The 23644-nt window shown below is 39.9% G+C and overlaps 1 protein-coding gene across 1 annotated transcript in view; it reads right to left on the bottom strand.

Annotated features, from left to right (window-relative positions):
* TTLL11 (tubulin tyrosine ligase like 11) overlaps nucleotides 1-23644 on the bottom strand; it is a 238026-nt gene that overhangs the window by 166944 nt on the left and 47438 nt on the right. The window contains 2 exon segments of the mRNA XM_030292844.2: nucleotides 11386-11519; nucleotides 19117-19213. Coding sequence (XP_030148704.2) covers nucleotides 11386-11519; nucleotides 19117-19213 — 231 coding nt within the window.

A 23644-nucleotide genomic window follows, 5' to 3' on the forward strand; every position in this document is an offset into this window, starting at 1 on the left:
CAACTAGAAATTGAAGTTTAAAAACACAACATTGTCAATGCATCAAAAATTTGAAATACTTAGGAATAAACTTCAAAAAATGTGAAAGACATAGGCACTAAAAACTAAGACATTGCCCAAAGAAATTAAAGACCTAAATAAAAGGAGAGATATATCATGTTCATGGGTCAGAAGACTCAATGTTGTTAAGATGTTGATTCTACCTAAAGTAAAATGTAGATTCAATGCAATCCTAATCAAAATCCCAGCAGGCTTTTTTGTAGATTGATAAGTTGATTCTAAAATTCATATGGCAGATACGGGGCACTTGGGTGGCTCAGTCAGCTAAGCGTCTGTCTTTGGCTCAGGTCATGATTTCACAATTTGTGAGTTTGAGCCCCACATTGGGCTCTCTGCTGTCAGTGCTGAGCCCGCTTCAGATCCTCTGTCTCCCTCTTGCTCTCTGTCCCTCCCCAGCGTGTGCTCACTTTCTCTCTCTCTCTCTCTCTCAAAAATAATAAACATTTTTTAAAAAATAAGCTTGAATTAAAAAAATAAAATAAAATAAATTCTTATGGCAGATCAAAAGACTATAATAACCTAGACAACTTTGAAAAAAGTGCACAAAGCTGAAGGACCTATGTTACTTGTTTCAAGACTTATTACAAAACTATAGTAACCAAGACAGTGAGATATTAGCATAAAAATAGACAAATATATGAATGGCATAGAATAGAGAATTCAGAAACACATCCACATATACTTGAGCAACTATTTTCAACATAAAGGCAAAGGCAATTTGGGAGAGAAAGGTTAGTATTCTCATCAAATGTTTCTGAAATAACTGGATATCCATGTCCAAAAAAAGTGAACTTCAATCCATACCTCACAGCATATTCAAAAATTAAGTCAAATGAATCATAGACATAAACTTAAAACTACAAAATTTCTAGACAAAAGCATAGAACATCTTTGAGAGTTTGAGTTAGGTAAAGATTCTTACATAACACCAAAACAGGATCCATGAAAGAACAAACTGATAAATTGGACTTCACCAGAATGAAAATTTGATCTTCAAAATATACTGTTAAGACAATGAAGAGACAATGCACAGAATGGAAGAAAATACTTGCAATTGATATAGCTGATAAATACCTATATTCAAAATACATAAAGAACTCTCAACACTCAATAATAAACAATTCAATTTTTAAAAATGGACCCAAGATATAAATAAATATTTCATTAAAGAATGTATTTGGATGATAAAGCACAGGAAAAGATGTTCAACATCATTAATAACTAGAGAAACCCAAATTAAAGCCAACAAGAAAAGGCTACACATCTATTAGAATTGCTAAAATTGAAAAGACTATTACCAACTAATGGCAAGGATGTGGGAGAACTAAAATGCTCACGCATGGCTGATGGGAATATAAAATGGCACAACCACTTTGGAAAACAATTGGTATTTTCCTTGATATCAAATATACATCTGCTATATGATCCAGACACTCCATTCTTAAGCATTTACTCAAGAGAAATGGAATCATATGTCCATACAGAGACTCAGACACGGATATTTATAGCATCTTTATTTGTAATAGGTCAAAACAGGAATCAATCCAAATATCCAGCAGCAGCTGAAGGTATAAACAAACTTTGGTTTATACATTAAATAGAATTACTCCTCAATAATAAAAATAAATGAATTTTTATTGATGAATACTACAGTATGGATGAATCTCAAAATAATTCTGTAGAGTGAAAGAAGCCAGAAAAAAAATTTTTTAAGGAAAACATAAGAGTACTGCTACATTATTCCACTTATATAAAATTCTAGAAAGTGCAAACTAGTCTTGATAGAAAGCAGATCTATGGTTGCCTGGTGATGGGAGGCAGAGGGCAAGGAGAGGAAGAAAGGAAAGATTACAAAAGGACATGAGGAAATGTTCTGGGGTGATGGATATATTCATGATTTTGATCGTGGTGATGGTTTTGTGGGTTTTTTCATATATCAAAGCCTATCAAACTGCAAACTTTAAATATTTGTAGTTTATTGTACTTTAATTATATCTGAATTAAACCTTTTTTTTTTAAAGTATGAGACAAATAGACTAGCTACATAGTCCCAAAATATCTCCCCACAAAATACTTAACCTTACAAAGGGAAAACAGCAACTTTTTAGTGGAGAAACCTAACAGAAACTACCTCAACTAAGTGATTAAATTTAACATCACCAGAAATAAGACATCTTGACATTATGTATCTCCTGATATGCTGCACTAAGAAGGTCACAACATCATTTTGTGGTATTCGTATAAAAAAATGTGTAATCGTAATCTAATCATGAGAAAAATCAGACAAAACCAAATTGAGGAACATTCTGTTTTGTTTTTTTTTTACTTTACATCCAAGTTAGTTAGCACATAATGCAATAATGATTTCAGGAGTAGATTCCAACGATTCATCCTCTGTATAACACTCAGTGCTCATCCCAGCAAGTGTCTTCCTCAATGCTCTTGCCCATTAGCCATCTCCTCATCCACAACTCCTCCAGCAACCCTCAATGTGTTCGCTATATTTAAAAGTCTCTTATATTTTGTGCCCCTCCCTGTTTTTATATTATTTTTGCTTCCCTTCCCTTATGTTCATATGTTTTGTATCTTAAATTCCACATATGAGTGAAGTTATATGATATTTGTCTTTCTCTGACCGGCTAATTTCACTTGGCATAATACACTCTAGTTCCATCCACATTGTTGCAAATGGCAAGATTTCATTTTTGATTGCTGAGTAATACTCTACTGTGTGTGTATATATATATATATATATATATATATATATATATATACACACCACATCTTCTTTATCCATTCATCCATCAATGGACATTTGGGCTCTTTCCATACTTTGGCTATTGTCGATAGCACTGCTATAAACATTGGGGTGCATGTGTCCCTTAACAGCACACCTGTATCCTTTGGATAAATACTTAGTAGTGCAATTGCTGGGTAGTAGGGTAGTTCTATGTTTAGTTTCTTGAGGAACCTCCATACTGTTTTCCAGAGTGGCTGCACCAGTTTGCATTCCCACCAGCAGTGCAAAAGAGTTCCTCTTTCTCCGTATCCTCACTAACATCTGTTGTTGCCTGAGTTGTTAATTTTAGCCATTCTGACTGGTATGAGGTGATATCTCATTGTGGTTTTGATTTGTATTTCACTGATGATGAGTGATGTTGAGCATTTTTTCATGTGTCTGTTAGCCATCTGGATGTCTTCTTTGGAAAAGTGTCTATTCATGTCTTTTGCCCATTTCTTCACTGGATTATTTGTTTTTGGGTGTTAAGTTTGATAAGTCCTTTATAGATTTTGGATACTAACCCTTAATCTGATATGTCATTTGTAAACACCTTCTCCCATTCTGTTGGTTGCCTTTTAGTTTTGCTGATTATTTCCTTCACTGTGCAGAAGCTTTTTATCTTGATGAGGTCCCAATAGTTTCCCTTGCCTCCAGAGACATGTTGAGTAAGAAGTTGCTGTGGCCAAGGTCAAAGAGGCTTTTGATGGCTTCCTGTCTTACATTTAGGTCTTTTATCCATTTTGAGTTTATTTTTGTGTATGGTGTAAGAAAGTGGTCCAGGTTCATTCTTCTGTACGTTGATGTCCAGTTTTCCCAACACCGTTTGCTGAGGAGACTGTCTTTATTCTACTGGATATTCTTTCCTGCTTTGTCAAAGATTAGTTGGTCATACATTTGTGGGTCCATTTCTGGGTTCTCTATTCTGTTCAATTGATCTAAGTGTCTGTTTTTGTGCCAGTACCATGCTGTCTTGATGGTTACAGCTTTGTAACAAATTGAGGGACATTCTAAAAAAATAAACTGACCAGTACTTTTCATAAGAGTCAGGTCATGAAAGACAAAGATAGACTGAAGAACTGTTACAGCTTACAGGAGACTAAGGAGATATGACAACTAAATGCAATGAGTGAACATGGAGTGGATCCTGTCCCAGGAAAAAAAGACATTAGCAAGACAATAGAAAAATGCAAATAAGGTGAGTAGATTATTTTTTAATGTTTATTTATTTATTTTGTGAGGGACAGAGTGGCAGAGACAGACAGAGGGGGAAAGAATCCCAACCAGGCTCCACACTGTCAGTGCAGAGCCTAATGCAGGCTCCATCTCACGAACCGTGAGATCATGACCTGAGGGGAAATCAGGAGTTGGACACTTAACCGACTGAGCCACCTCGGTGCCCCAAGCCACATAGATTATTAAGTAATATTACATCAATGTTAATTTCCCAGTTTCAGTAATTGTATAAGATGTTATCAGGGAAAGCTAAATGAAGGGAATACGGGAACTCTTTCTGCATACTATTTTTGCTATTTTCTTATAAGTCTAAAATTATTTCAAAACAGCTTCAAAACTGAAGGTAAAATAAAGACATTTTCAAACAAAAGTTGGGAGAACAGCAGATCTGTACCATAAAAAATATGTTTAAAAAAATTCTTCAAGTTGAAGGAAAATAATTCCCAGATGGAATCCAAAAACTACTCAAAGGAATGGAGAGTGCTGGAAATGTAAATATATAGGCGAGCATACAAGACAAATAAACTCATTTTTCAGCTTCTTTATATAAGATAATTGACTCTTCAAAGCAAAAATAATAATGATGTATTGTGGGGTTTATAACACAGAAATATAATATATGATAACACCATAAAGTATAAAGATGGAAATAGAGGTATACTGTTGTGAAGCAACATATATTTTACTTGAAGTATGTAACACTTAAAGGTAAATGTGATAAGTTAAAGATGCATTGTAAACCCTAGATTCTAAGGCTAAGACAAAAACTAAAACATTTTTAAAAGAAGCGTGGCTAGTAAACCTAAAGAGGAGATAAAATAAAACACTAAAAATGATCAATTAGGGGCGCCTGGGTGTCTCAATCAGTTACGAATCTGATTCTTGATTTGGGCTCAAGTCATGATCTCACAATTCATGGGTTTGAGCCACATGTCAGGCTCTGTGCTGACAGTGTGGAGCCTGCGGGCTTTCCCTCTCTCTCTCTTTCTCAAAAACAAGTAAACAAACAAACAAACAAAAATGCTCAATTAATCCAAATATATAGGATAAACCATAAAGAAATTGTAAGATAGTATACTTGAGTCCAACAATATTGATTGTAAATGTACATTAAGTGTAAGTGGGCCAAGCACACCAATTAAAAGGCAGAGATTATCAAACTGGATAAAAGACCATAACCCAACTATATGAAGTCAACAAGAAGCAATCTTTAAAAATGCAAATAGATAAAAGTAAAAGAATAGTAAAATGATATACCATGCAAATACTAAGCCAGGAGGTGCTATATGAATATCAGAAAGACTAGATTTCAGGACAAGAAAAGTTACCTTCAAATGAAGTCAAATCATCAAGCTAACAACAGCTTCAAACTACATGAAACAAAATGGACATAACTAAAAGGAAAAATAGGCAATCCACAATGAGATTTGGAAATTTCAGCATACCCTCTCAGTAACTGACCAAATAAGTAGGTGGTAAATTAGTAAGGAATATATGAACAGTACCAAGTACCAATTTGACTTAGCACCAACACCTCCAGAATACATATTATTTTCAAGTACATATGAAATATTCATCAAGATAAACAATATATGGGCCATAAGACAACTTTCAACAAGTTTAAAGGCACAAAGATAATACTGAATATATTCTCTGATGTCAACAAAATTAAATTCGAAATCAGTGACAAAGGATATTTGGACAATTCCAAAATTATTTATAAATTAAACAACCCATTTCTAAATAATCCACAGGTTAAAGAAATCTCAAGGGGCATTAGACAACATTTTTAACTAAATGGTAATGAAAATGTGATATACAAAAATTTCTGAAATATATCTAAAGCGGTGCTTAGAGAGAAATTTATTGATTTAATGTTTAAAAATCAGTGAACTTGGGGCACCTGGGTGACTCAGTCAGTTAAGCATCTGACTCTTGATCTCAGCTCAAGTCTTGATCTCAGGGTTGTGAGTTCAAGCCTCACACTGGGCTCCACACTCAGCGTGGAGCCTACTTAAATAAATAAATAAATAAATAAATAAATAAATAAATAAATAAATAAAATGCTTTAAAAATCAGTAAACTTAGGGGCACCTGAGTGGCTCAGTGGGTTGAACATCCAACTTTGGCTCGGGTCATGATCTCACAGCTCACAAGTTTGAGCCGTGCATCAGGCTCTCTGCTGTCAGCATGGAACCTGCTTTGGATCCTCTGTCCCCCTCTCTCTCTCGAAATAAATAAACTTAAAAACAAAAATCAGGGAACTTAAGTTCCTCCTTAAAAGATAGAGGGGGAGCGGGGCACCTGGGTGGCTCAGTCGGTTGAGTGTCCAACTCTTGGTTTTGGCTCAGGTCATGATCTCACGGCTCGTGAGTTTGAGTCCCACATCAGGCTCACTGCTGTCAGCCTGTCAGTGAAGAGCCTGTTTCGGATCCTCTGTCCCCCTCTCTCTGTCGCTCCCCCACTTGTGCTCTCAAAAATAAATAAAACATTTATAAAATAAATAAATAAAAATAAATAAAAAGTTAAAGAAAAGTAAATCCAAAAAAAGTAGAAATCAATGATATAGAAAATGGACAAACAATAGAGAAAAATAATGAAATCACAAGTTGGTTCTTTGAAAAAATCAACAAAATTAATAAAACTTTAGCTAGGCTGATATGAAAAGAAAGAAAGAAAATAAGAAAAGGGGAGGGGAGGGGAGGGGAGGGAAGGGAGAAAGAAAAAGAAAACACAAATTACCAATATGGACAATGAACGGGCGAGATCACCACATATCTCACAGACATTAAAAAATAAGGAATACTATTTTTCAAAACTTTTGTCAATAAATTTGACATATTAGATAAAATGGACTAATTCCTTGAAAGAAACAAGTTACCTATACGTATTAAAAAATTAATTCATAATTTAAAATGTTTCCAGAAAGAAAGCTCCATGCCCAAATACTTTCAATAGTGTATTCTACCAAGCATTTAAGAAGGAAATACTACCAATCTTATACAAAATTTTCAAAACAGTAAAGGAAGAAATATTTACCAACTCATTTAATGAGGATTGCCTGGGGTGCCTGGGTGGCTCAATCGGTTAAGCATCTGACTCTTGATTTCGGCTCAGGTCAGTTTTGTGAGTTTGAGCCCCATGTCAGGCTCTGTGCTGACAGCACAGAGTCTGCTTTGGGTTATGTCTCCCTCTCTCTCTGCCCCTCCCCCACTCATGCTCTGTCTCTGTCTCAAAAATAAATATAAACATTAAAAAAAATTTTTTTAATGTGAATTGGTGGCTCATCATATTACCAAAATAAAGAGAAAAATCAATCATCTTAATAGATACAGAAAAGCATTTGACAATATTAAGCACCCATTCATGATGAAAAACTTCTGCAAACTATAAAAGACACATTCCTCAACCTGATAAAGGGCATCTACGAACAACATATAGCTAATATCACATGTAACAGTGAAAAGCTGCATGTTTTCCCCCTAAGATTGGGAACAAGGCAAAAAAGTCCACTCTAATTACTTCTAATTCAGTGATGTACTGGAGATCCTAGCCCAGTGCAGTATAATAAGAAAAATAAATAAAGAAATAAAAGGCATATAAGATTTAGAAGGGAGGAAACAAAAAATATTAATTCACCAGTGAATTAATTGTATACACAGAAAATCCAAACAAATCTACAAAAAAAAAGAACTTGTAGAACTAATAAGGGAATTGAACAAGGTCATATGATACAAGTTCAAAATTAAAAAGTCAACTGGGTATCTATATAGATAACCCAGTATATACCCAGTATAGTGTATACTAGCAACAAACAATAGAAAAATGAAATTCAAAAAATACCATTTATAATAGCATAAAAAAAAAAACATTCTTAGGGATAAAGTTAGCAAAATATGTGCAAGGCCTGTACTGAAAACTATAAAAACACTGCTGAGATAAATTAAGGAAGACATAAATAAATACAGATGAAAGTCAAGGATTAGATGAGTTGACACTGTTAAGATGTTCACGGCCTCCAAACTGATCTGTAGAGACCGTGCAATCACAATCAAAGCCCGAGGTGGCTTCTTCGTGGAAATGGGCAAACTGGTTACAAAAGTGAGGTGGACATGCAATGGTCCTGCGGTAACCAAAACAATCGTGAAGATACATGAAGTGGGAAGACTTGCACTACTCGATTTCCAGACTGACTCTACCGCTATAGTAACCAAGATAAAGCGTGGTATCAGCATAAGAGCAAACATTCGGATGAGTGGCACAAAACAGACTCCAGAAACAGACCAAACACAGACGGTCAATTGGTTTTCAACAAGGTTGCCAAGGTAATTCAGTGAGGGAAACAATCATCAGTGCAGCAAAAGGCACTGGAAAAACTGAATATCCCTATGGAAGAAAGGAAACTTTCAACGCTGGTCTTGTGCCATATATAGAAACTGAGTTGAAATGAATCATAAATCTAAGTGTAAACCCTAAAACTAACACACTTCTGGAAAAAAAAACAAAGTATAAAATCTTCCCAACATTTAGTTGGGCAAAGATGCCTTAGAGATCACACAGAAGCGGAAACGATAAAAGAAAAAAATTTTAAGTTCAACTTCACCCAGATTAAAAACTTGTGCTCTTCAAAAGACAGAGTTAAAACATGAAAATTTGAGGTTAAGGTTTTGAAAAGTTAAAAGGGAGAAAATATTCACAATAGACATAGGAAAGACTTGTACACAGAATATATAAAGAACCTACAACTTAAAAATAAAATGCCCATAGAAATAAGCAAAATTTTAAATGTACACTTAACAAAAGAAGATACTCAAATGGCCACAAAGCATGTGAAAGATGCTCAACGTCTGGTCATCAGGGAGGTGTAAAAAAAAAATTTTTTTAACGTTTATTTATTTTTGAGACAGAGAGAGACAGAGCATGAACAGGGGAGGGGCAGAGAGAGAGGGAGACACAGAATCTGAAACAGGCTCCAGGCTCTGAGCTGTCAGCACAGAGCCCGATGTGGAGCTCGAACTCACAGACCGTGAGATCATGACCTGAGCCGAAGTCGGACGCTTAACAGACCGAGCCACCCAGGCGCCCCAGGGAGGTGTAAATGAAAACCATAAAGAGATACAACTACACGTCTCCAAGAATGTCTAAAATTCAAAAGACTAACAGTACCAAGTCTTGCCAATGACAGAACTCTCACACACTGCTGGTGAGGGTGTACAACCACTTTGGAAAACACTTTGGCAAGTTCTTGTAAGTCACACATACAGATACCATATGATCCAGAAATTCCACTCGTTAGGTACAACCCAAGAGAAATGAAAATATACATCCACAAAATGATTTGTATGTGATCAATCATGGCGGTTTTAATATAAAATCCCAAACTGGAAATAACCCCAATGCCCCCTCAATTGGTGGTTGGATAAGCAAATTGTGGTATATTGATACAATGGAGTACTACTTGCCAATAAAAATACAAACTGCTGATATACACAACAAACATGGGTGAATCTCAAAAACATAATTCTGAAAGAAACAAAAAGACTCAAAGAAGTATATATATATATGTGTATATATATATATGATTCTATTTATATGAATTTCTTGAACACGCAAAATTAATCTATAATGAGAATGCAGATCAGCGGCTGCCTGGGCTGAAGAGTTGAGGGAATGGATTGCAAAGAGGCACAGAGGAATTTTGGGGGTTGATGGAAAAGTATCTGATTTTGAAAGCACAGTTGGTAGGTATCTATTTTAAATTCACAGAATAGGGGCGCCTGGGTGGCTTAGTCGGTTAAGTGTTGGACTTCGGCTCAGGTCATGATCTCACGGCTCTTGAATTCAAGCCCTGCTTCAGGCTCTGTGCTGACAGCTCAGAGTCTGGAGCCTGCTTTGGATTCTATGGCTCCCTCTCTCTCTCTCTCTTTCTCTCTCTCTCTCTGCCCCTCCCCTGCTTGCACTCTCTCTCTGTCTCTCAAAAATGAATAAACATTTTAAAAAATGTTTTTAACTCAAAGAATAGTTAAACACAGAGTTGTAGAAATGGGACAGACACATATTCTACACAGGGACAAAAACGTGAACACAGCCACGGAACTGGGAAATTGAGGGGTGAGTATGGGGAATAGCTGAGCATTTATTTTTTTTAATTAACTTTATGGAAGCATAATTTACAAGCAATAAAATGTACTCATTTTAAGTTAATAACTGGATGAATTTTAAGAAATGTGTAAACCCATGTGACGAACATCCCATAGACAGCTTCCTTTCAAAAATTACCACTTCAAACTTTTTTTGTGCTTATGAAATCATAATTTTATTACAAGCTTTATGATTTAATATTAAAACCAAAACAACATGTAGGCAATAAAATAGATTATAAAAAACATAGGCCTTGAAATCAGCTCTAGGTTTAAATCCCTGTCTCCAGCAGGTCACTTTGCCTATCAAAGTCTCAGCTTCCTTATCCACAAAATGGGAGTAAGAATACAACCAACTTCCCAAGATCACCATGAGGATTAAAAGAAATAATGGTAAGCTTCTGGCACAATGCCTGGAGCACACGGTAGGACCAATAAATGGTATCAGCCTTATCATGATGAGATAGGCATCTGTCGCATAGTTACTCTCAGAGGTATGGTATGGACCATGGGACCCACTGGCAAAGGCTTTGAAATGGTCCTAAATGAAAAATGGCGATCTTGAATTCAGCTTCCCTACTGGTACTCTTTCACAAGCAGTGGTGAAGGCTGCAAAGTATTTTGTGCCCAAACATTTTGCTTTGATATGGAATGGGTGATTTGAAAATTGACACTGGAGCAGATTTAAAGCAGAGAACACTTAAAGGGTCCCCTCCCCAAACCCCCCAGTGTGTCAGACCTACTTCCCTAGCCTTGAAACAGAGTCTGACCTCCCACATTTCATACTACAGGATGCTGGGGAGACCACGCTCCAGATTCACCCGGTCCCGATCTGCTTGTGGTCTCAGCCACCTGCTCCAGCCCGGGGTTCTTGGCTTTCCAAACACTGACTCCAAGACCCGGCTCCCAATATCTGCCTCAGGCCAGTCTCCTCAGGTCAAGACCCATTTCTTCAGTTTACCTACCTGTCACCCCGCCCGTTCAACTCTCCAAGCTCCTTGATTGCTGCCGACACCCACTGTGTACTGCTGTGACACGCCCTCGGCTAGTCGCAGCTTCCTGGGGACTCCCCGCCCCAGCTCCCAGCACACAGGACCCAGGACCCAGCTCCCGGGACACAATTGCAAACATGACATAATTCAAGGGTCGTGGGGACAGAGCGCCATCTACCTGAGCCACAAAGAGCTGGAACTCGTCAGGCAGAATCCATGAGCGAGGGTAGAAGTTGTACTCCTCAGGAAAGAGATTCTGCATGATTCTTACGGCTCTGCTCAGAGTAATTTTACGCACCATCTCCGTCATGCCTGGGGAGAAGAGAAGCTGTGAGGTTTGAACAGCAGTGGGCCACTAGCTATAAAACAGCCATTATTGGGGACTTTTAAAACCACCCACCCGACGTATTCCCTGTTTCAGACAGGATAAAAAAAGGTATGAGCTGTTCCCCACAGTGGTGACTCATGGTTTGGAAAGACCCACCAAATTAATGAAAAACTTGAGGCAGTAGACAGATATTTTTTTTTCTCTTATAAAAATGAAGCATCAATTTGAAGGAATGAGTTTCCACCTAGTCTATTATTCCATTCTTTGCCAGCCCCCTAGATAACGGATAAAGAGAAGCATTTATATCTCGCACTTAAAACTTCAGATCCTCCTTAATTTGGGGCCACCATATACACTCCTGGGACTGCTTCTATCTTATACCCTCGAGAACATTACCTGGTGGACTCTGCCTACCTTACGAGAAGCTTAATTAAATTGCTTTGTTTTAATCTTTCATGAGTGTTAAAGGTATGAAGTAAAAGAATATGTAGCTTTCAGCACAAAATCTGTCTCCTTGAAATAAGGACACAAAGTGGAAAGGATATCATAGCATAATTTATAGTTTAGGGGGAAAAAATGGAATCTGTAGGAGTTCTTCAGTTATAAGTACTTCACTAACAATTGATCAGACCTCATTAATTTGCCCAGAGGGGATTCAAATGTCTCACTTATAAAACATTTTAAAAGATGGCGGATTTTTTTTTTTTTTCTCGTAACATCTTCAGGAACTCTGACAAGAGAAGACACAGAGTCTATTCCTTAGCGAATGTTAAGCAAATAGGCAGAAATTCTTTCAAATTTTAGCAGGCTTATCTCTTGAGGCAAATATCACCACTGAAAATGGAGACTAAAAATGGCCTTCACCCTCAAAGAGGCTACACACTTCCATCACTGACACTGGAAATTTGTTTAGCAAAAGTTATTTTTAACAGAAAGCACACAGTTCCACGCCAGTTTGGCATGTCCGAATCATCACACATTTCAAGTGGGCACAATCAGAATGAATGAGATTTCTCTAAATTCCCACGTTCAGGAAGTGAAGGGTGAACATCTGAGAATGAAGGTTTTAATAACCTGCTTCTTGCTTCCCTCAGCATATTAAAAAGAGCAATAAATCTGAAGATCGCAGATTCAAGATGTCAATGCACAGCTTCTTGGCTCTTGTTTAGAAGGAGATAGAGAAGGATTAAACAAGATATAAAGGAGCTTAAAAGGCACTAATAAACTGTGCCCTGATGTGAACTCTTCGATATTAAAGAAAACTCACTGAGGATACTGTTCTGAGCTTCCCGAGAAATAAGTATGAGCCTAGAAAACTACAGCTGTTTCCTTTCAGTCCCCTGTGAAATTAGAATTTTTGAGTTAGAAACACTGGAGCCAAACACAAAGTGCACAAAACAAAAATCTCAACATTTTTTGGAGCTTTTTCTTTTCTTTGACAATACTGGGTGACCAATCTAGACGAAAACCCTTCGTAACTAACTGTGATACGGCACCTTACACCAAGCAGATGAAGCCTCCTGGCCAGTGTTGTGGTACTTGCTACCCTTTAATGGCCTTGTGACGGGAGGAGGTTCTCTTTCAGAGACCCCTGAGCAGATCGGATGGACTCACACAACACAGACAGAATTGCTGTGAGCACAGAAGCGTGGTTTGAATGCTCTAGAAAAGTTTTATGAAAATCAATGTCCAGCAAACTGAGCACGTATCCTTTTGAAATCTGCAAGGGCTGCTTCTACAATGTGGATCTTAAGTCCCCACGTGAGCTGACAGGTCTGCCACCAAGCTTGCTTTTGCGCCAGCCTCCAGGTAGTTCTCTACTGAAAACAGCCAACTTGGAAGCACGCTACAGGCCAGTGGCTGCTTTTCCCGGACACTTCTGACCCACAGGCTATGGACGGCTCACCCCTCCTCTGCCTAAATGCCTGTCTCCAGAAGGCACCAGCGTAGACCTCCCTCAATCCTTACCGCCAAACCCGTTGTTCCTCCACATATCTAGGCTGTGCTCCCTCCCGGTGCTGCCAGGGAAAGCATCCCCAACCCCCCACTACACCCCATGCGGAAGCTGCTGGTGTCTGGGCTTCCGGTGGTGGCTCAGAGACAGATGTGGGGAGTGTCATCTTCTCTCAGTGAGATGCTGACCGGAGTAGCTGGGTTTTTAGCTGAGCCAGAGCACACGTTCCCAGAGTAAACATGTGAAAAGAGCGGTCATTGCCAGGCTCTGCTGGCTCTAGACTCCACCTCCCTTCTCCAAGCAGCTGTGGCAAGTGACCCCTCCCTGTGACCCCTGCCCTAGGCTCTGAGACACATTCTAACCTAAGGTGGAAGTTCTAGGTCTAACCCTCAGCTCCCCTCCTTCCCCCCAACCCCCACCAAATTGGGAACAAGGCAATCTTTGACCTTGACTTTGTACGCCAATTAGATAAGGAGGATTTCAACTTTCTCCATTGCTTTGTCCCCAGATTTCGGTAACCTGTCTTTTGCTCCTGGCGCCTTTGCAATGCCTTTGCTTTGTTCCCTCCAGAGTTCCTCCTCTGTTCCTCCCAAAACTACCCAGCAAGGGCGAGTGTCCTCCTGCCTGTGACTTTAGCCCTGTGCCCGCCCTCTGGCTGCCTATTTACAGGTTCTTTTGAGGCTGACTGCCTACCTGGGTCTCTCAACGAGGTCTACCTCCAGATGTCCCTTGTGGGATTTCCCCTCTCACTTGGGTAGAGTTTCCCACGCCAAGAACTTGCCTCCTGCCACTCTTGGGTTCTCCTCTCTGCCACACTGGAGTCTCAGGGCCTGGTAGGTCTTATCCCCTATGAAGCTGCACAACAGTATAACACACTGATCCTTAGGCTTGCCCACACAGACCTATTATTTAACCCAATTAAAAACAAAGACAAAAACAAAAACAAAACCTGAGCTGCGTCGGGAGCACTATTCAATCCCAATATCATCGATAACAATAATTCTTGGCAAAAACACATTACGGTCACCAACAACAAAGAAATGCTTTCAGATCCATCCTTCTCTCTCTGTTCCCATTGCCACCGATAAGTTCATCACTGGCCTGGATGCTGCAGCGGCCTCTTAGCTCTACCCTGTTTCCTTGCTCAGCCCTTCCACCCGCCTCCCATGCGATGCATCCCTCTGGCTGGCCTTTCTAAAATGCAAGCTGATCCTTGTCACTCTCTGGCTTAACAATTTTTCAGTGGTTCCCCATGACCTTCAGACTGTAAGAATGCTATCCTCTGGTTCCTGCCTGTCACCTGTCCACTGCTGCTATCACATTTGACCTTTTCTGACCATCACGGGCCACCCGCCCTTCACTGAATGAGCAGCCTGGTCTAAACATCCTACGTCTTTGCACCAACTCTGCTCCCTCGTTTTGCAGGGAGGTCAGGCCCATCCACCCCTGGAGGCTCAGTCCACATGGCAATTCCCTTCTCCAGGGTCTGTCCCCCAAGCAGATCTCAATTAGGTCACATGCCCTCATTCCAAACTCCCATGGCATCCCAGGATTCCTCTGTCTAGCACTTATTTTGTTTGACTTCTCTCCCTATGTGCTTTTCTCCTTGTTTTTATATTCACAGCACAGCCCAGTGCTTGACAGTCAGGTGCCCCCATAGCTTTCTCCCTGGGACCCTCTCCCTCTCTGACAGAAAGTCCCCCCTCACGGCGGACTCTCAGGCGACATCTGCCATGTGAGGCCATGCATCTCAGACCTTGAAACTCAGCAAACAACTGTTGCTTATAAGCTGAGAATTGTCAGTTTGGGACTTTCTTAAAGCCAAGGACGTATCTAAATCAGATTATTTTTTATAGAAGGTCTTAATTCATCATTTAAGACACAATAACACTTCTTGAAGGACCTCGCCCATAGAAAAGTGGCTAAAATTGAATGTGTTGACACAAACAAAATAAATCACTTCCATATGCATCCCCAAAGGTTTCCAGTTTATTCGGCATGTGACACACTGACAGTTGCTGGCCACGTCCAGTAGAACTTACTCTACGTGATACACAATGCATAGAAGATGCATTGTTACAGTAACGGGATACATCAGAGACAGAAGATAAGCCTGGACACAAACTAGAGCCACAGGACAGACCCTTCTGGAATCATGGCATAGCTAAGAATTGTTGTCTGCCATAGTGCAGAGGGTGTGGCCACACTGCCTCTGTGCCTAGAGGTTCGAGAGCCTGCTTTATCATTAGAACTAATTAACTGCTGTTGGTAAAGTGGAAAATTATACGTTCCAATCGCTGGCACATGGAATATGGGATGGAGCTCACTTGCTTGTTTGGAATGAATATTCTTGTATCACCTTTAATGAAACTAGTCCGTTGAGGGTACTTTTCTCTCATTTGTGTTCCAAAAGTAAAGCCAGAGCCATGACTTCTTTCCTACTCTCAGCTGTGAGACGAGGCATGAGCAAATAGGGGGATATGTAAATGAAGCCTCGTTTGATGATTCATGTCTTAAGAACTCTGTCTTCATTCAAAGGACTGTTCTCTTCCAAATTACATCCCTTCAATATCCCAGTAAGTCCTCTGAGCGGCATCAAAAAGTCACCTTTTATGAGCAGGAAGACAGAGAAAATAATAGCGATCCCATTAAACCGTGTGGAAGAACCCTGGCTACCAGAATCGTTCTTGTTCTCCAACATAACCCTCCCTCCTCCTCTAACCTTGGGTTAATTTTCTAGCTCTGTTTCCCTGGAAACCAATAAAGGTAGAAAGTTAGCTGTGTTACTAGACAACAGAGCATATGGTTAAAATGATCCCTGGTTGGCAAATTGCATAAATACCTGGTAGGCAGGCGTAGCTCCAGGCTTTCCTGATGTAATGATTCTTGTAACTTAACACGACCCTGCTGGGGACCCTGGAAGCCATGCTTTAGAGTAGCTACATGGGATACGGCTCTTAGGGGGTCTCTGAGCCGAGACAGACCCATGTTCACTGATGTAGGTCTTGTCCTCTTAAACCTGAGCTTTCACTCGAGGGGTGAGACAAGCCCCTGGCACCCTTGCAGAGACACCACTGGAGAGAAATGCCTGACACTGACTGGCTGGAAAGCTGTGTTTCCTGCCCTATATCCTTCAAGGCGAATCTGAGCAATGTGAGGCCCAGGGGAGTCTGCACGCTGAATTGAAACCCCCTAGTAGAAGTGGCATAACTCGCCAGTGTACAATGTATGGCTACTGGGTTTTCTGAGAGGTGTTTTCTTAAAGACATGGCATAGGACGTGCCAAAGAAAATGAATTATCTTCTTTAAAGTAAATTCTCAGCCCACCATGGGGCTCGAATTCCCGAATTCCTGACCTGGAGATCAGGAGTCATATGCTCTACGGACTGAGCCAGGCAGGTGCCCCAGAAAAAGAGTAAATTGATTCTCCCTTTTAAAAATAAGCATAAATGATACCACGCTAAGAGAAAACACCTTGTATTCAGGCAACCACACTCTGATGTATCACACAAAAATGATACAAAAATATGGGCGCCTGGGTGGCGCAGTCGGTTAAGCGTCCGACTTCAGCCAGGTCACGATCTCGCGGTCCGTGAGTTCGAGCCCCGCGTCGGGCTCTGGGCTGATGGCTCAGAGCCTGGAGCCTGTTTCCGATTCTGTGTCTCCCTCTCTCTCTGCCCCTCCCCCGTTCATGCTCTGTCTCTCTCTGTCCCAAAAATAAATAAACGTTGAAAAAAAAAATTTTAAAAAAAATAAAAAAATAAATGATACAAAAATATGGTTAAGGTTTGGGAGGAAATATAGAAGTACTCACATTGCAGTTTTGTTAAATGAGGGATGGGATTGAGGGTGATGCTATTTTTTTAAAAAAAATCTTTATTACTGTATTACAGTATGGTTTGTGTATATTGAGTTAAAATTTCTGAATACAAGACACAGACCCTTTGGCTGCGATCACCCTCAGCTTAACCCAACGTTCCTCCCTCGCTGAGCACACCCACTCCCTTAACCACCCTCCTCACTTAGCCATTAAAAATAATGAATAGCAATCAATAGCAGAAGAGGGTGGGAGAGATTAAAAATAAAATGGAAAGGCAACTGGGTGGCTGGGAGTGGAGTGAGGGGGTGTCTTAAAGTGTTGACTCTGACATTTTCCTGGCACAAGTCTCCCTTACAGGAAAGTGCACTGGGATAATGTCCCCAGGTAAAAGGCAGGCACTGTCTCTGCCTGTCATTCCCAACATGGACACTGGTGTATTTGGTTTTAAAAATGGTACCTCCAATTATGATACCTGAAGACAATAGAAGCTGCTAACGCCATTTCTGTGACCTATTCCTAGGATTTCAGTACTTCTGTTTCTTGCAAATAATTAAAGTGGTCTATTGCTTTTCATTTAGAGAATATAGCCCCCTCATTACACCCTCATATTATAACCCAGAAGGTGAAGATCGTGTTCTTCCACTAGTGAAATTAGACCAGAAAATCCCGTCTTTTTGTTTTTGAGCCTCCAGTCTTTAACTCTTGGTGGGAAACTCCACACCCGAAAAACAAATAACCCAGTGAAGAAATGGGCAGAAAACATGAATAGACACTTCTCTAAAGAAGACATCTGGATGGCCAACAGGCACATGAAAAGATGCTCAACATCGCTCCTCATCAGGGAAATACAAATCAAAACCACACTCAGATATCACCTCACACCAGTCAGAGTGGCCAAAATGAACAAATCAGGAGACTATAGATGCTGGAGAGGATGTGGAGAAACGGGAACCCTCTTGCACTGTTGGTGGGAATGCAAATTGGTGCAGCCACTCTGGAAAACAGTGTGGAGGTTCCTCAAAAAATTAAAAATAGACCTACCCTATGACCCAGCAATAGCACTGCTAGGAATTTACCCAAGGGATACAGGCGTACTGATGCATAGGGGCACTTGTACCCCAATGTTTATAGCAGCACTCTCAACAATAGCCAAATTATGGAAAGAGCCTAAATGTCCATCAACTGATGAATGGATAAAAAAAATTGTGGTTTATAGACACAATGGAGTACTATGTGGCAATGAGAAAGAATGAAATATGGCCCTTTGTAGCAACATGGATGGAACTGGAGAGTGTGATGCTAAGTGAAATAAGCCATACAGAGAAAGACAGATACCATATGGTTTCACTCTTATGTGGATCCTGAGAAACTTAACAGGAACCCATGGGGGAGGGGAAGGAAAAAAAAAAAAAGAGGTTAGAGTGGAAGAGAGCCAAAGCATAAGAGACTCTTAAAAACTGAGAACAAACTGAGGGTTGATGGGGGGTGGGAGGGAGGGGAGGGTGGGTGATGGGCATTGAGGAGGGCACCTTCTGGGATGAGCACTGGGTGTTGTATGGAAACCAGTTTGACAATAAACTTCATATATTGAAAAAATAAATAAATAAACTCTTGGTGGGTTAAATCCTGAGTACCTCTGCCTTAGCCTCCCTCCCGAGGTAAGGGCACTGACTGTGGCAGTGCAGCCACGAGTCCCAATTAGGGGTCCTTGAGTTTGAGCTCAAAATGCTGTCATGTTCTTGTAGAAGAGGGCACCCTGACGCTCAGCCTAGAAACATTTTTCAACGTCAATAATAACAGCAGATACCTGGAAACTTGTTCACTTGGCCGGAGAATATGTCATTGTCATGAAATGAAACTCCATGCCAGTAGATGTCACAAGGCAAGCGTCGGCCAAATGGGAACTAGAAGACAGAGGGGGGAGAAAAGTGACTATTAACAAGAACTAGAGGAGCAGCTACTATCGTGAGTGTCTATTACGTACACATTCCCGGAGACCTGGACATATCACGTGACTTAATCCTCAAATTAGCACGTGAAGTAAATGATATCCTTTCTCATTTTATAAGTGAAGAAATGGTTTCAGACAGGTTAAGGAACTTGCTGGAGGTCACACCCAGTGAGGGGTGGAGTTCTGATTCTATGTGGCAGATACAGTACTCATGGTTTTACAAGTACCCTTTCATTTTGATCCTCGTAACTACCCTAGAAAGAATGATTCCCATTTTACTGGTGAGAAAATGGAGGATGGGGGGCACCTGGGTGGCTCAGTCGGTTAAGCTTCCGACTTCAACTCAGGTCACGATCTCGCGGTCCATGAGTTCGAGCCCCGCGTCGGGCTCTGGGCTGATGGCTCAGAGCCTGGAGCCTGCTTCCGATTCTGTGTCTCCCTCTCTCTCTGCCCCTCCCCCGTTCATGCTCTGTCTCTCTCTGTCTCAAAAATAAATGAAACGTTAAAAAAAAATTTTTAAAAAAATGGAGGATGAGAAAGGTATTGAATGCTTAATGTAACATAGAGCTGGGAAGGAGAGGAATCAGGATTTGAATCCAGGTCTATCTGAATCCTAAGCCATACTTCTCTTTCTCTGAAAATTGCAACTCTCAAGTCAGTCCCCGCCCCCCCCCAAAATGAGCTTGTACTCTCTTGCTCGTGCTCTCTCACTCATTGTCTCTCCCTGTTCTCCCCCATATGTCAATCACACACACACACACACACACACACAGAGTCTGTGAAGCAGGATGTATCCCCCAGCGCCTCAATAAAGACTTCAATAAAGACTTTTTGAATGAATAAATGAACAAACCCAGGAATGGTCGTCTGATTCAAGGTGAGATAACCAGATTCTCTCTTCCAGGAATTTAGAAATCAGACATGCCAGGCAGCCACCCCTGCTGGCTCTCGAACTGGAAAAGATAAAAAGCTGGAGCCGGGCAGCTGTGCTTAGCTGTGAGCACAAAGAAGCAAAGGCAGCCAGGCTGCTGGGAGAGAAGAAAGGAGCAGGTGCAGAGAGAAAAGTGAAGGTAAGGCCATGTGGTCCTAGTGACAGACTGACTGACCTTAGCTCCCAGGGCTTCTAGATCCTAGGTGCAGACCCTCCTCAACCTGGCTGTCTCCCCTGTCCTTGGATCCTGTAAGACAGCCTTGTATCCTTAGAATCTATCCCTTCTTTGCACACGCTATAGGGTTTCCTAATTAGCAGCCAGAAATCCCGCAGTGAGACAGAAAGGCCTGCTCTTTCCACTACATCCTGCTGCCTCTCAAAGTTATCAACAAGTTCTACATTTACAGAATTCATTTTTAAAATCTGTAACTCAGATGACCCTTGTTAAAAAGGGAAAAAAGTGAGGACGTGTCAATTCATGCTTATTAAAGGTCCAGATGAAGAGAGATGCCAACGCGTTAAATGCAACACTTGATTTTCCCATCGTAAGACTATAGCTAATCAGGGTTTTTATCTGCTCCAAGTTAAGAGAGTTAGGTTCCAACGGGAGAACATAGCATCACCAATGAAATGGTGGTGGCTTGATGTTTTCCAACTATTCCAAATTAAAATGAAGGCAAACAGACTCAAGCCCTTTAAATCATTCACATAATTTCAAAGCTGTGCCAAAGTAAGGCATATGTTACACACTCTATTAGCATGAACAACTTTCATCTATAATTTATAGCATTTTGCTTGTTTTCATTGCATCCAATGGACTGAAGTTATTAATTCAGTAGTCATAAATACAAAAAGATGCAACATATGTTATTTTCTTCCAGCTGTTAAGTGCTAACAGAGAGAAGGGGAAAACAACTTAACCAGGGGAGTTTCTCGAAAAAGCAAACTATCCAAGCAAAGTTTACTAAGATCCAAGTGGCTGTACTGCCTGCAATGTGGTACTGACACCTGCTCCATGTCAGCCGACAGCCCATGACTCCTTATCACCTTGACAGTCACCCTTCAATCCTTGCCAACCTCATGAATCCCAAATCAACACTCCTTGCAGCAATGCCTTTAGCTCATTCAGTTTTGAGAAACTGTGTTTTTTTTAATCCATTCATTCAACAATGACTATGTGCCAGACATTGTTCTAGGTGCTGGGAACACAGAGGAACTCAATTTTAAATAGGTCCCAGGACTTTCAAAATCCCACCTCTTTTTAAGATCTTTTTAAAGATCTACTTACACAGCTTACATCATACTCAGTGTTGAAAGACTGAAAGCTTTTTCTCTAAGATCAGGAATGAGACAAGGATGCCCACTTTTGCCACTTTTATTCAACATAGTATCACAAGTTCTAGCCAGAGCAAAAGGCAAGAAGAAGAAATGAAGCATCAAATTGGAAAGGAAGAAGTAAAATGATCTTTTTGCAGATGACATGATCTTCTATGTAGAAAACCCTAAAGATTACACACACACACACACACACACACACACACACACACACACAGAAATAATAGATGAATTCAGCAAAGTTGAAGGATACAAAATCAATACACAAAAATCCGTTTTTTCTATATATTAACCATGAGTGATCCAAAAAGAAAATTAAGAAAACAATTACATTTATAATAGCATCAAAAAGAATAAAATACTTAGGAATTAGCTTAACCAAGGAGGCAAAGCCTTGTATGCCAAACACTACAAAATGTTGCTGAAAGAAATTAAAGAAGAAATACATAAGTAGAAAGACATCCCATGTTCATGAATTAGAAGACTTTATATTGCTAAGACTTTATATTGTCAATACTACCCAAAGCAATGTACAAATTCAATGCGATCTCTACCAAAACCCAAATGACTTTTTTTCCCTTGCAGAAATAGCACAATCTATCATAAAATTCATGTGGAATCTCAAGGGACCCCAAATAACCAAAACAATCTTAAGAAGGAAGAACGTGTTGGATGTATCACAATTCCTGACGCCAAAACTTAACAACAAAGCTATAGATATCAAAACAGCACATAAAACAACGAGAGACAGTAAGATACCACTGTACAACTATCAGAATGGCCAAAATCCAAAATACTGACAACACCAAATGCTGGCAAGGATGTGGGGCAATGGGAACTCTCACTCATTACTGATGGGAATGCAAAATTGATACATCTACTTGGAAGAGATTTTACAGTTTCTTAAAAAAGTAAACATACTCTTACATATGATTCAGTAATTATGCTCCTTGGCATTTACCCAAACGAGTTGAAAAATTATGTCCAGGAAAAAAACTACACATGAATGTTTATAGCAGTTTTATTAATAATTGCCAAACCTTGGAAGCAACCAAGATGTCCTTCAGTAGGTAAATGGGTTAGATAAACTGTGGTGCATCCAGATAATGGAATATTATTCAGTGATAAAAAAAGAAAATGACCTATTAAGCCAAGAAAAGACATGGAGGGATCTCAAATGCATATTTCTAAGTGAATGACGCCCATTTGAAAAGGCTAACTGCTGTATGATTCCAAGTATATGACATTCTGAAAAAGGCAAAACTACAGAGCCAGTAAAAAGATCAGTGGTTGTGTGGATTAGGGGGGAGGAAGGCATGAACAGGTGGAGCACAGAGGATTTTTAGGGTAGTGATACTACTCCACATAATACCATAATAGTGGATACATATCATGATTCATTGTCCAAACCCACAGAATATACACCACCAAGAGTAATAAGCTTTACTATAAACTATGGACTTTTGGTGATAATGTGCCAATGTATGTCCATCAGTTGCAACAAATGTACCATTCTGGCATGAGATTTTGATAGCTGGGGAGGCTATGCATATGTAGGATCAGTGAACATATGTGAAACCTCTGTTCCTTCTGCTCAATTTTGTAGTGAACCAAAAAACCAAAGTAAAAACCAGTATGGTACTGGCATAAAGACAAACATATAGACTAAGGGGACAGGACACAGAACGCAGAAATCAACCCTGATATATATGGTCAAATTATTTTTGACAAGGATGACAAGACTATTTGGTGGGGAAAGGACATTCTGTTCAACAACTGGTGCTGGGAAAACTGGATATCCACATGCATAAAGAATGAAGTTGGACCCTTACCTTACACCATAAAAAGAAATCACTCAAAATGGGTCAAAGACCTAATCATAAGAGCTAAAACCATAAAACTCTTACAAGAAAATATAGGGGATAAGCTTTATGATATTTAATTTGATAAGGATTTCTTGGATATGACACTAAAGCATAGGTAACAAAAGAAAAATAAATAAATTGAACTTTGTTGAAATTAAAACGTTTTTGCATCAAAGGACACTTGTCCACAGAATGAAAGGACGGCCCATGGAATAGGGGAAAATATTTGAAAGTCATGTATCCGATAAGGCAT

The sequence above is a fragment of the Lynx canadensis genome, chromosome D4, assembly GCF_007474595.2.
Source record: "Lynx canadensis isolate LIC74 chromosome D4, mLynCan4.pri.v2, whole genome shotgun sequence".
NCBI classification, from domain to species: domain Eukaryota; kingdom Metazoa; phylum Chordata; class Mammalia; order Carnivora; family Felidae; genus Lynx; species Lynx canadensis.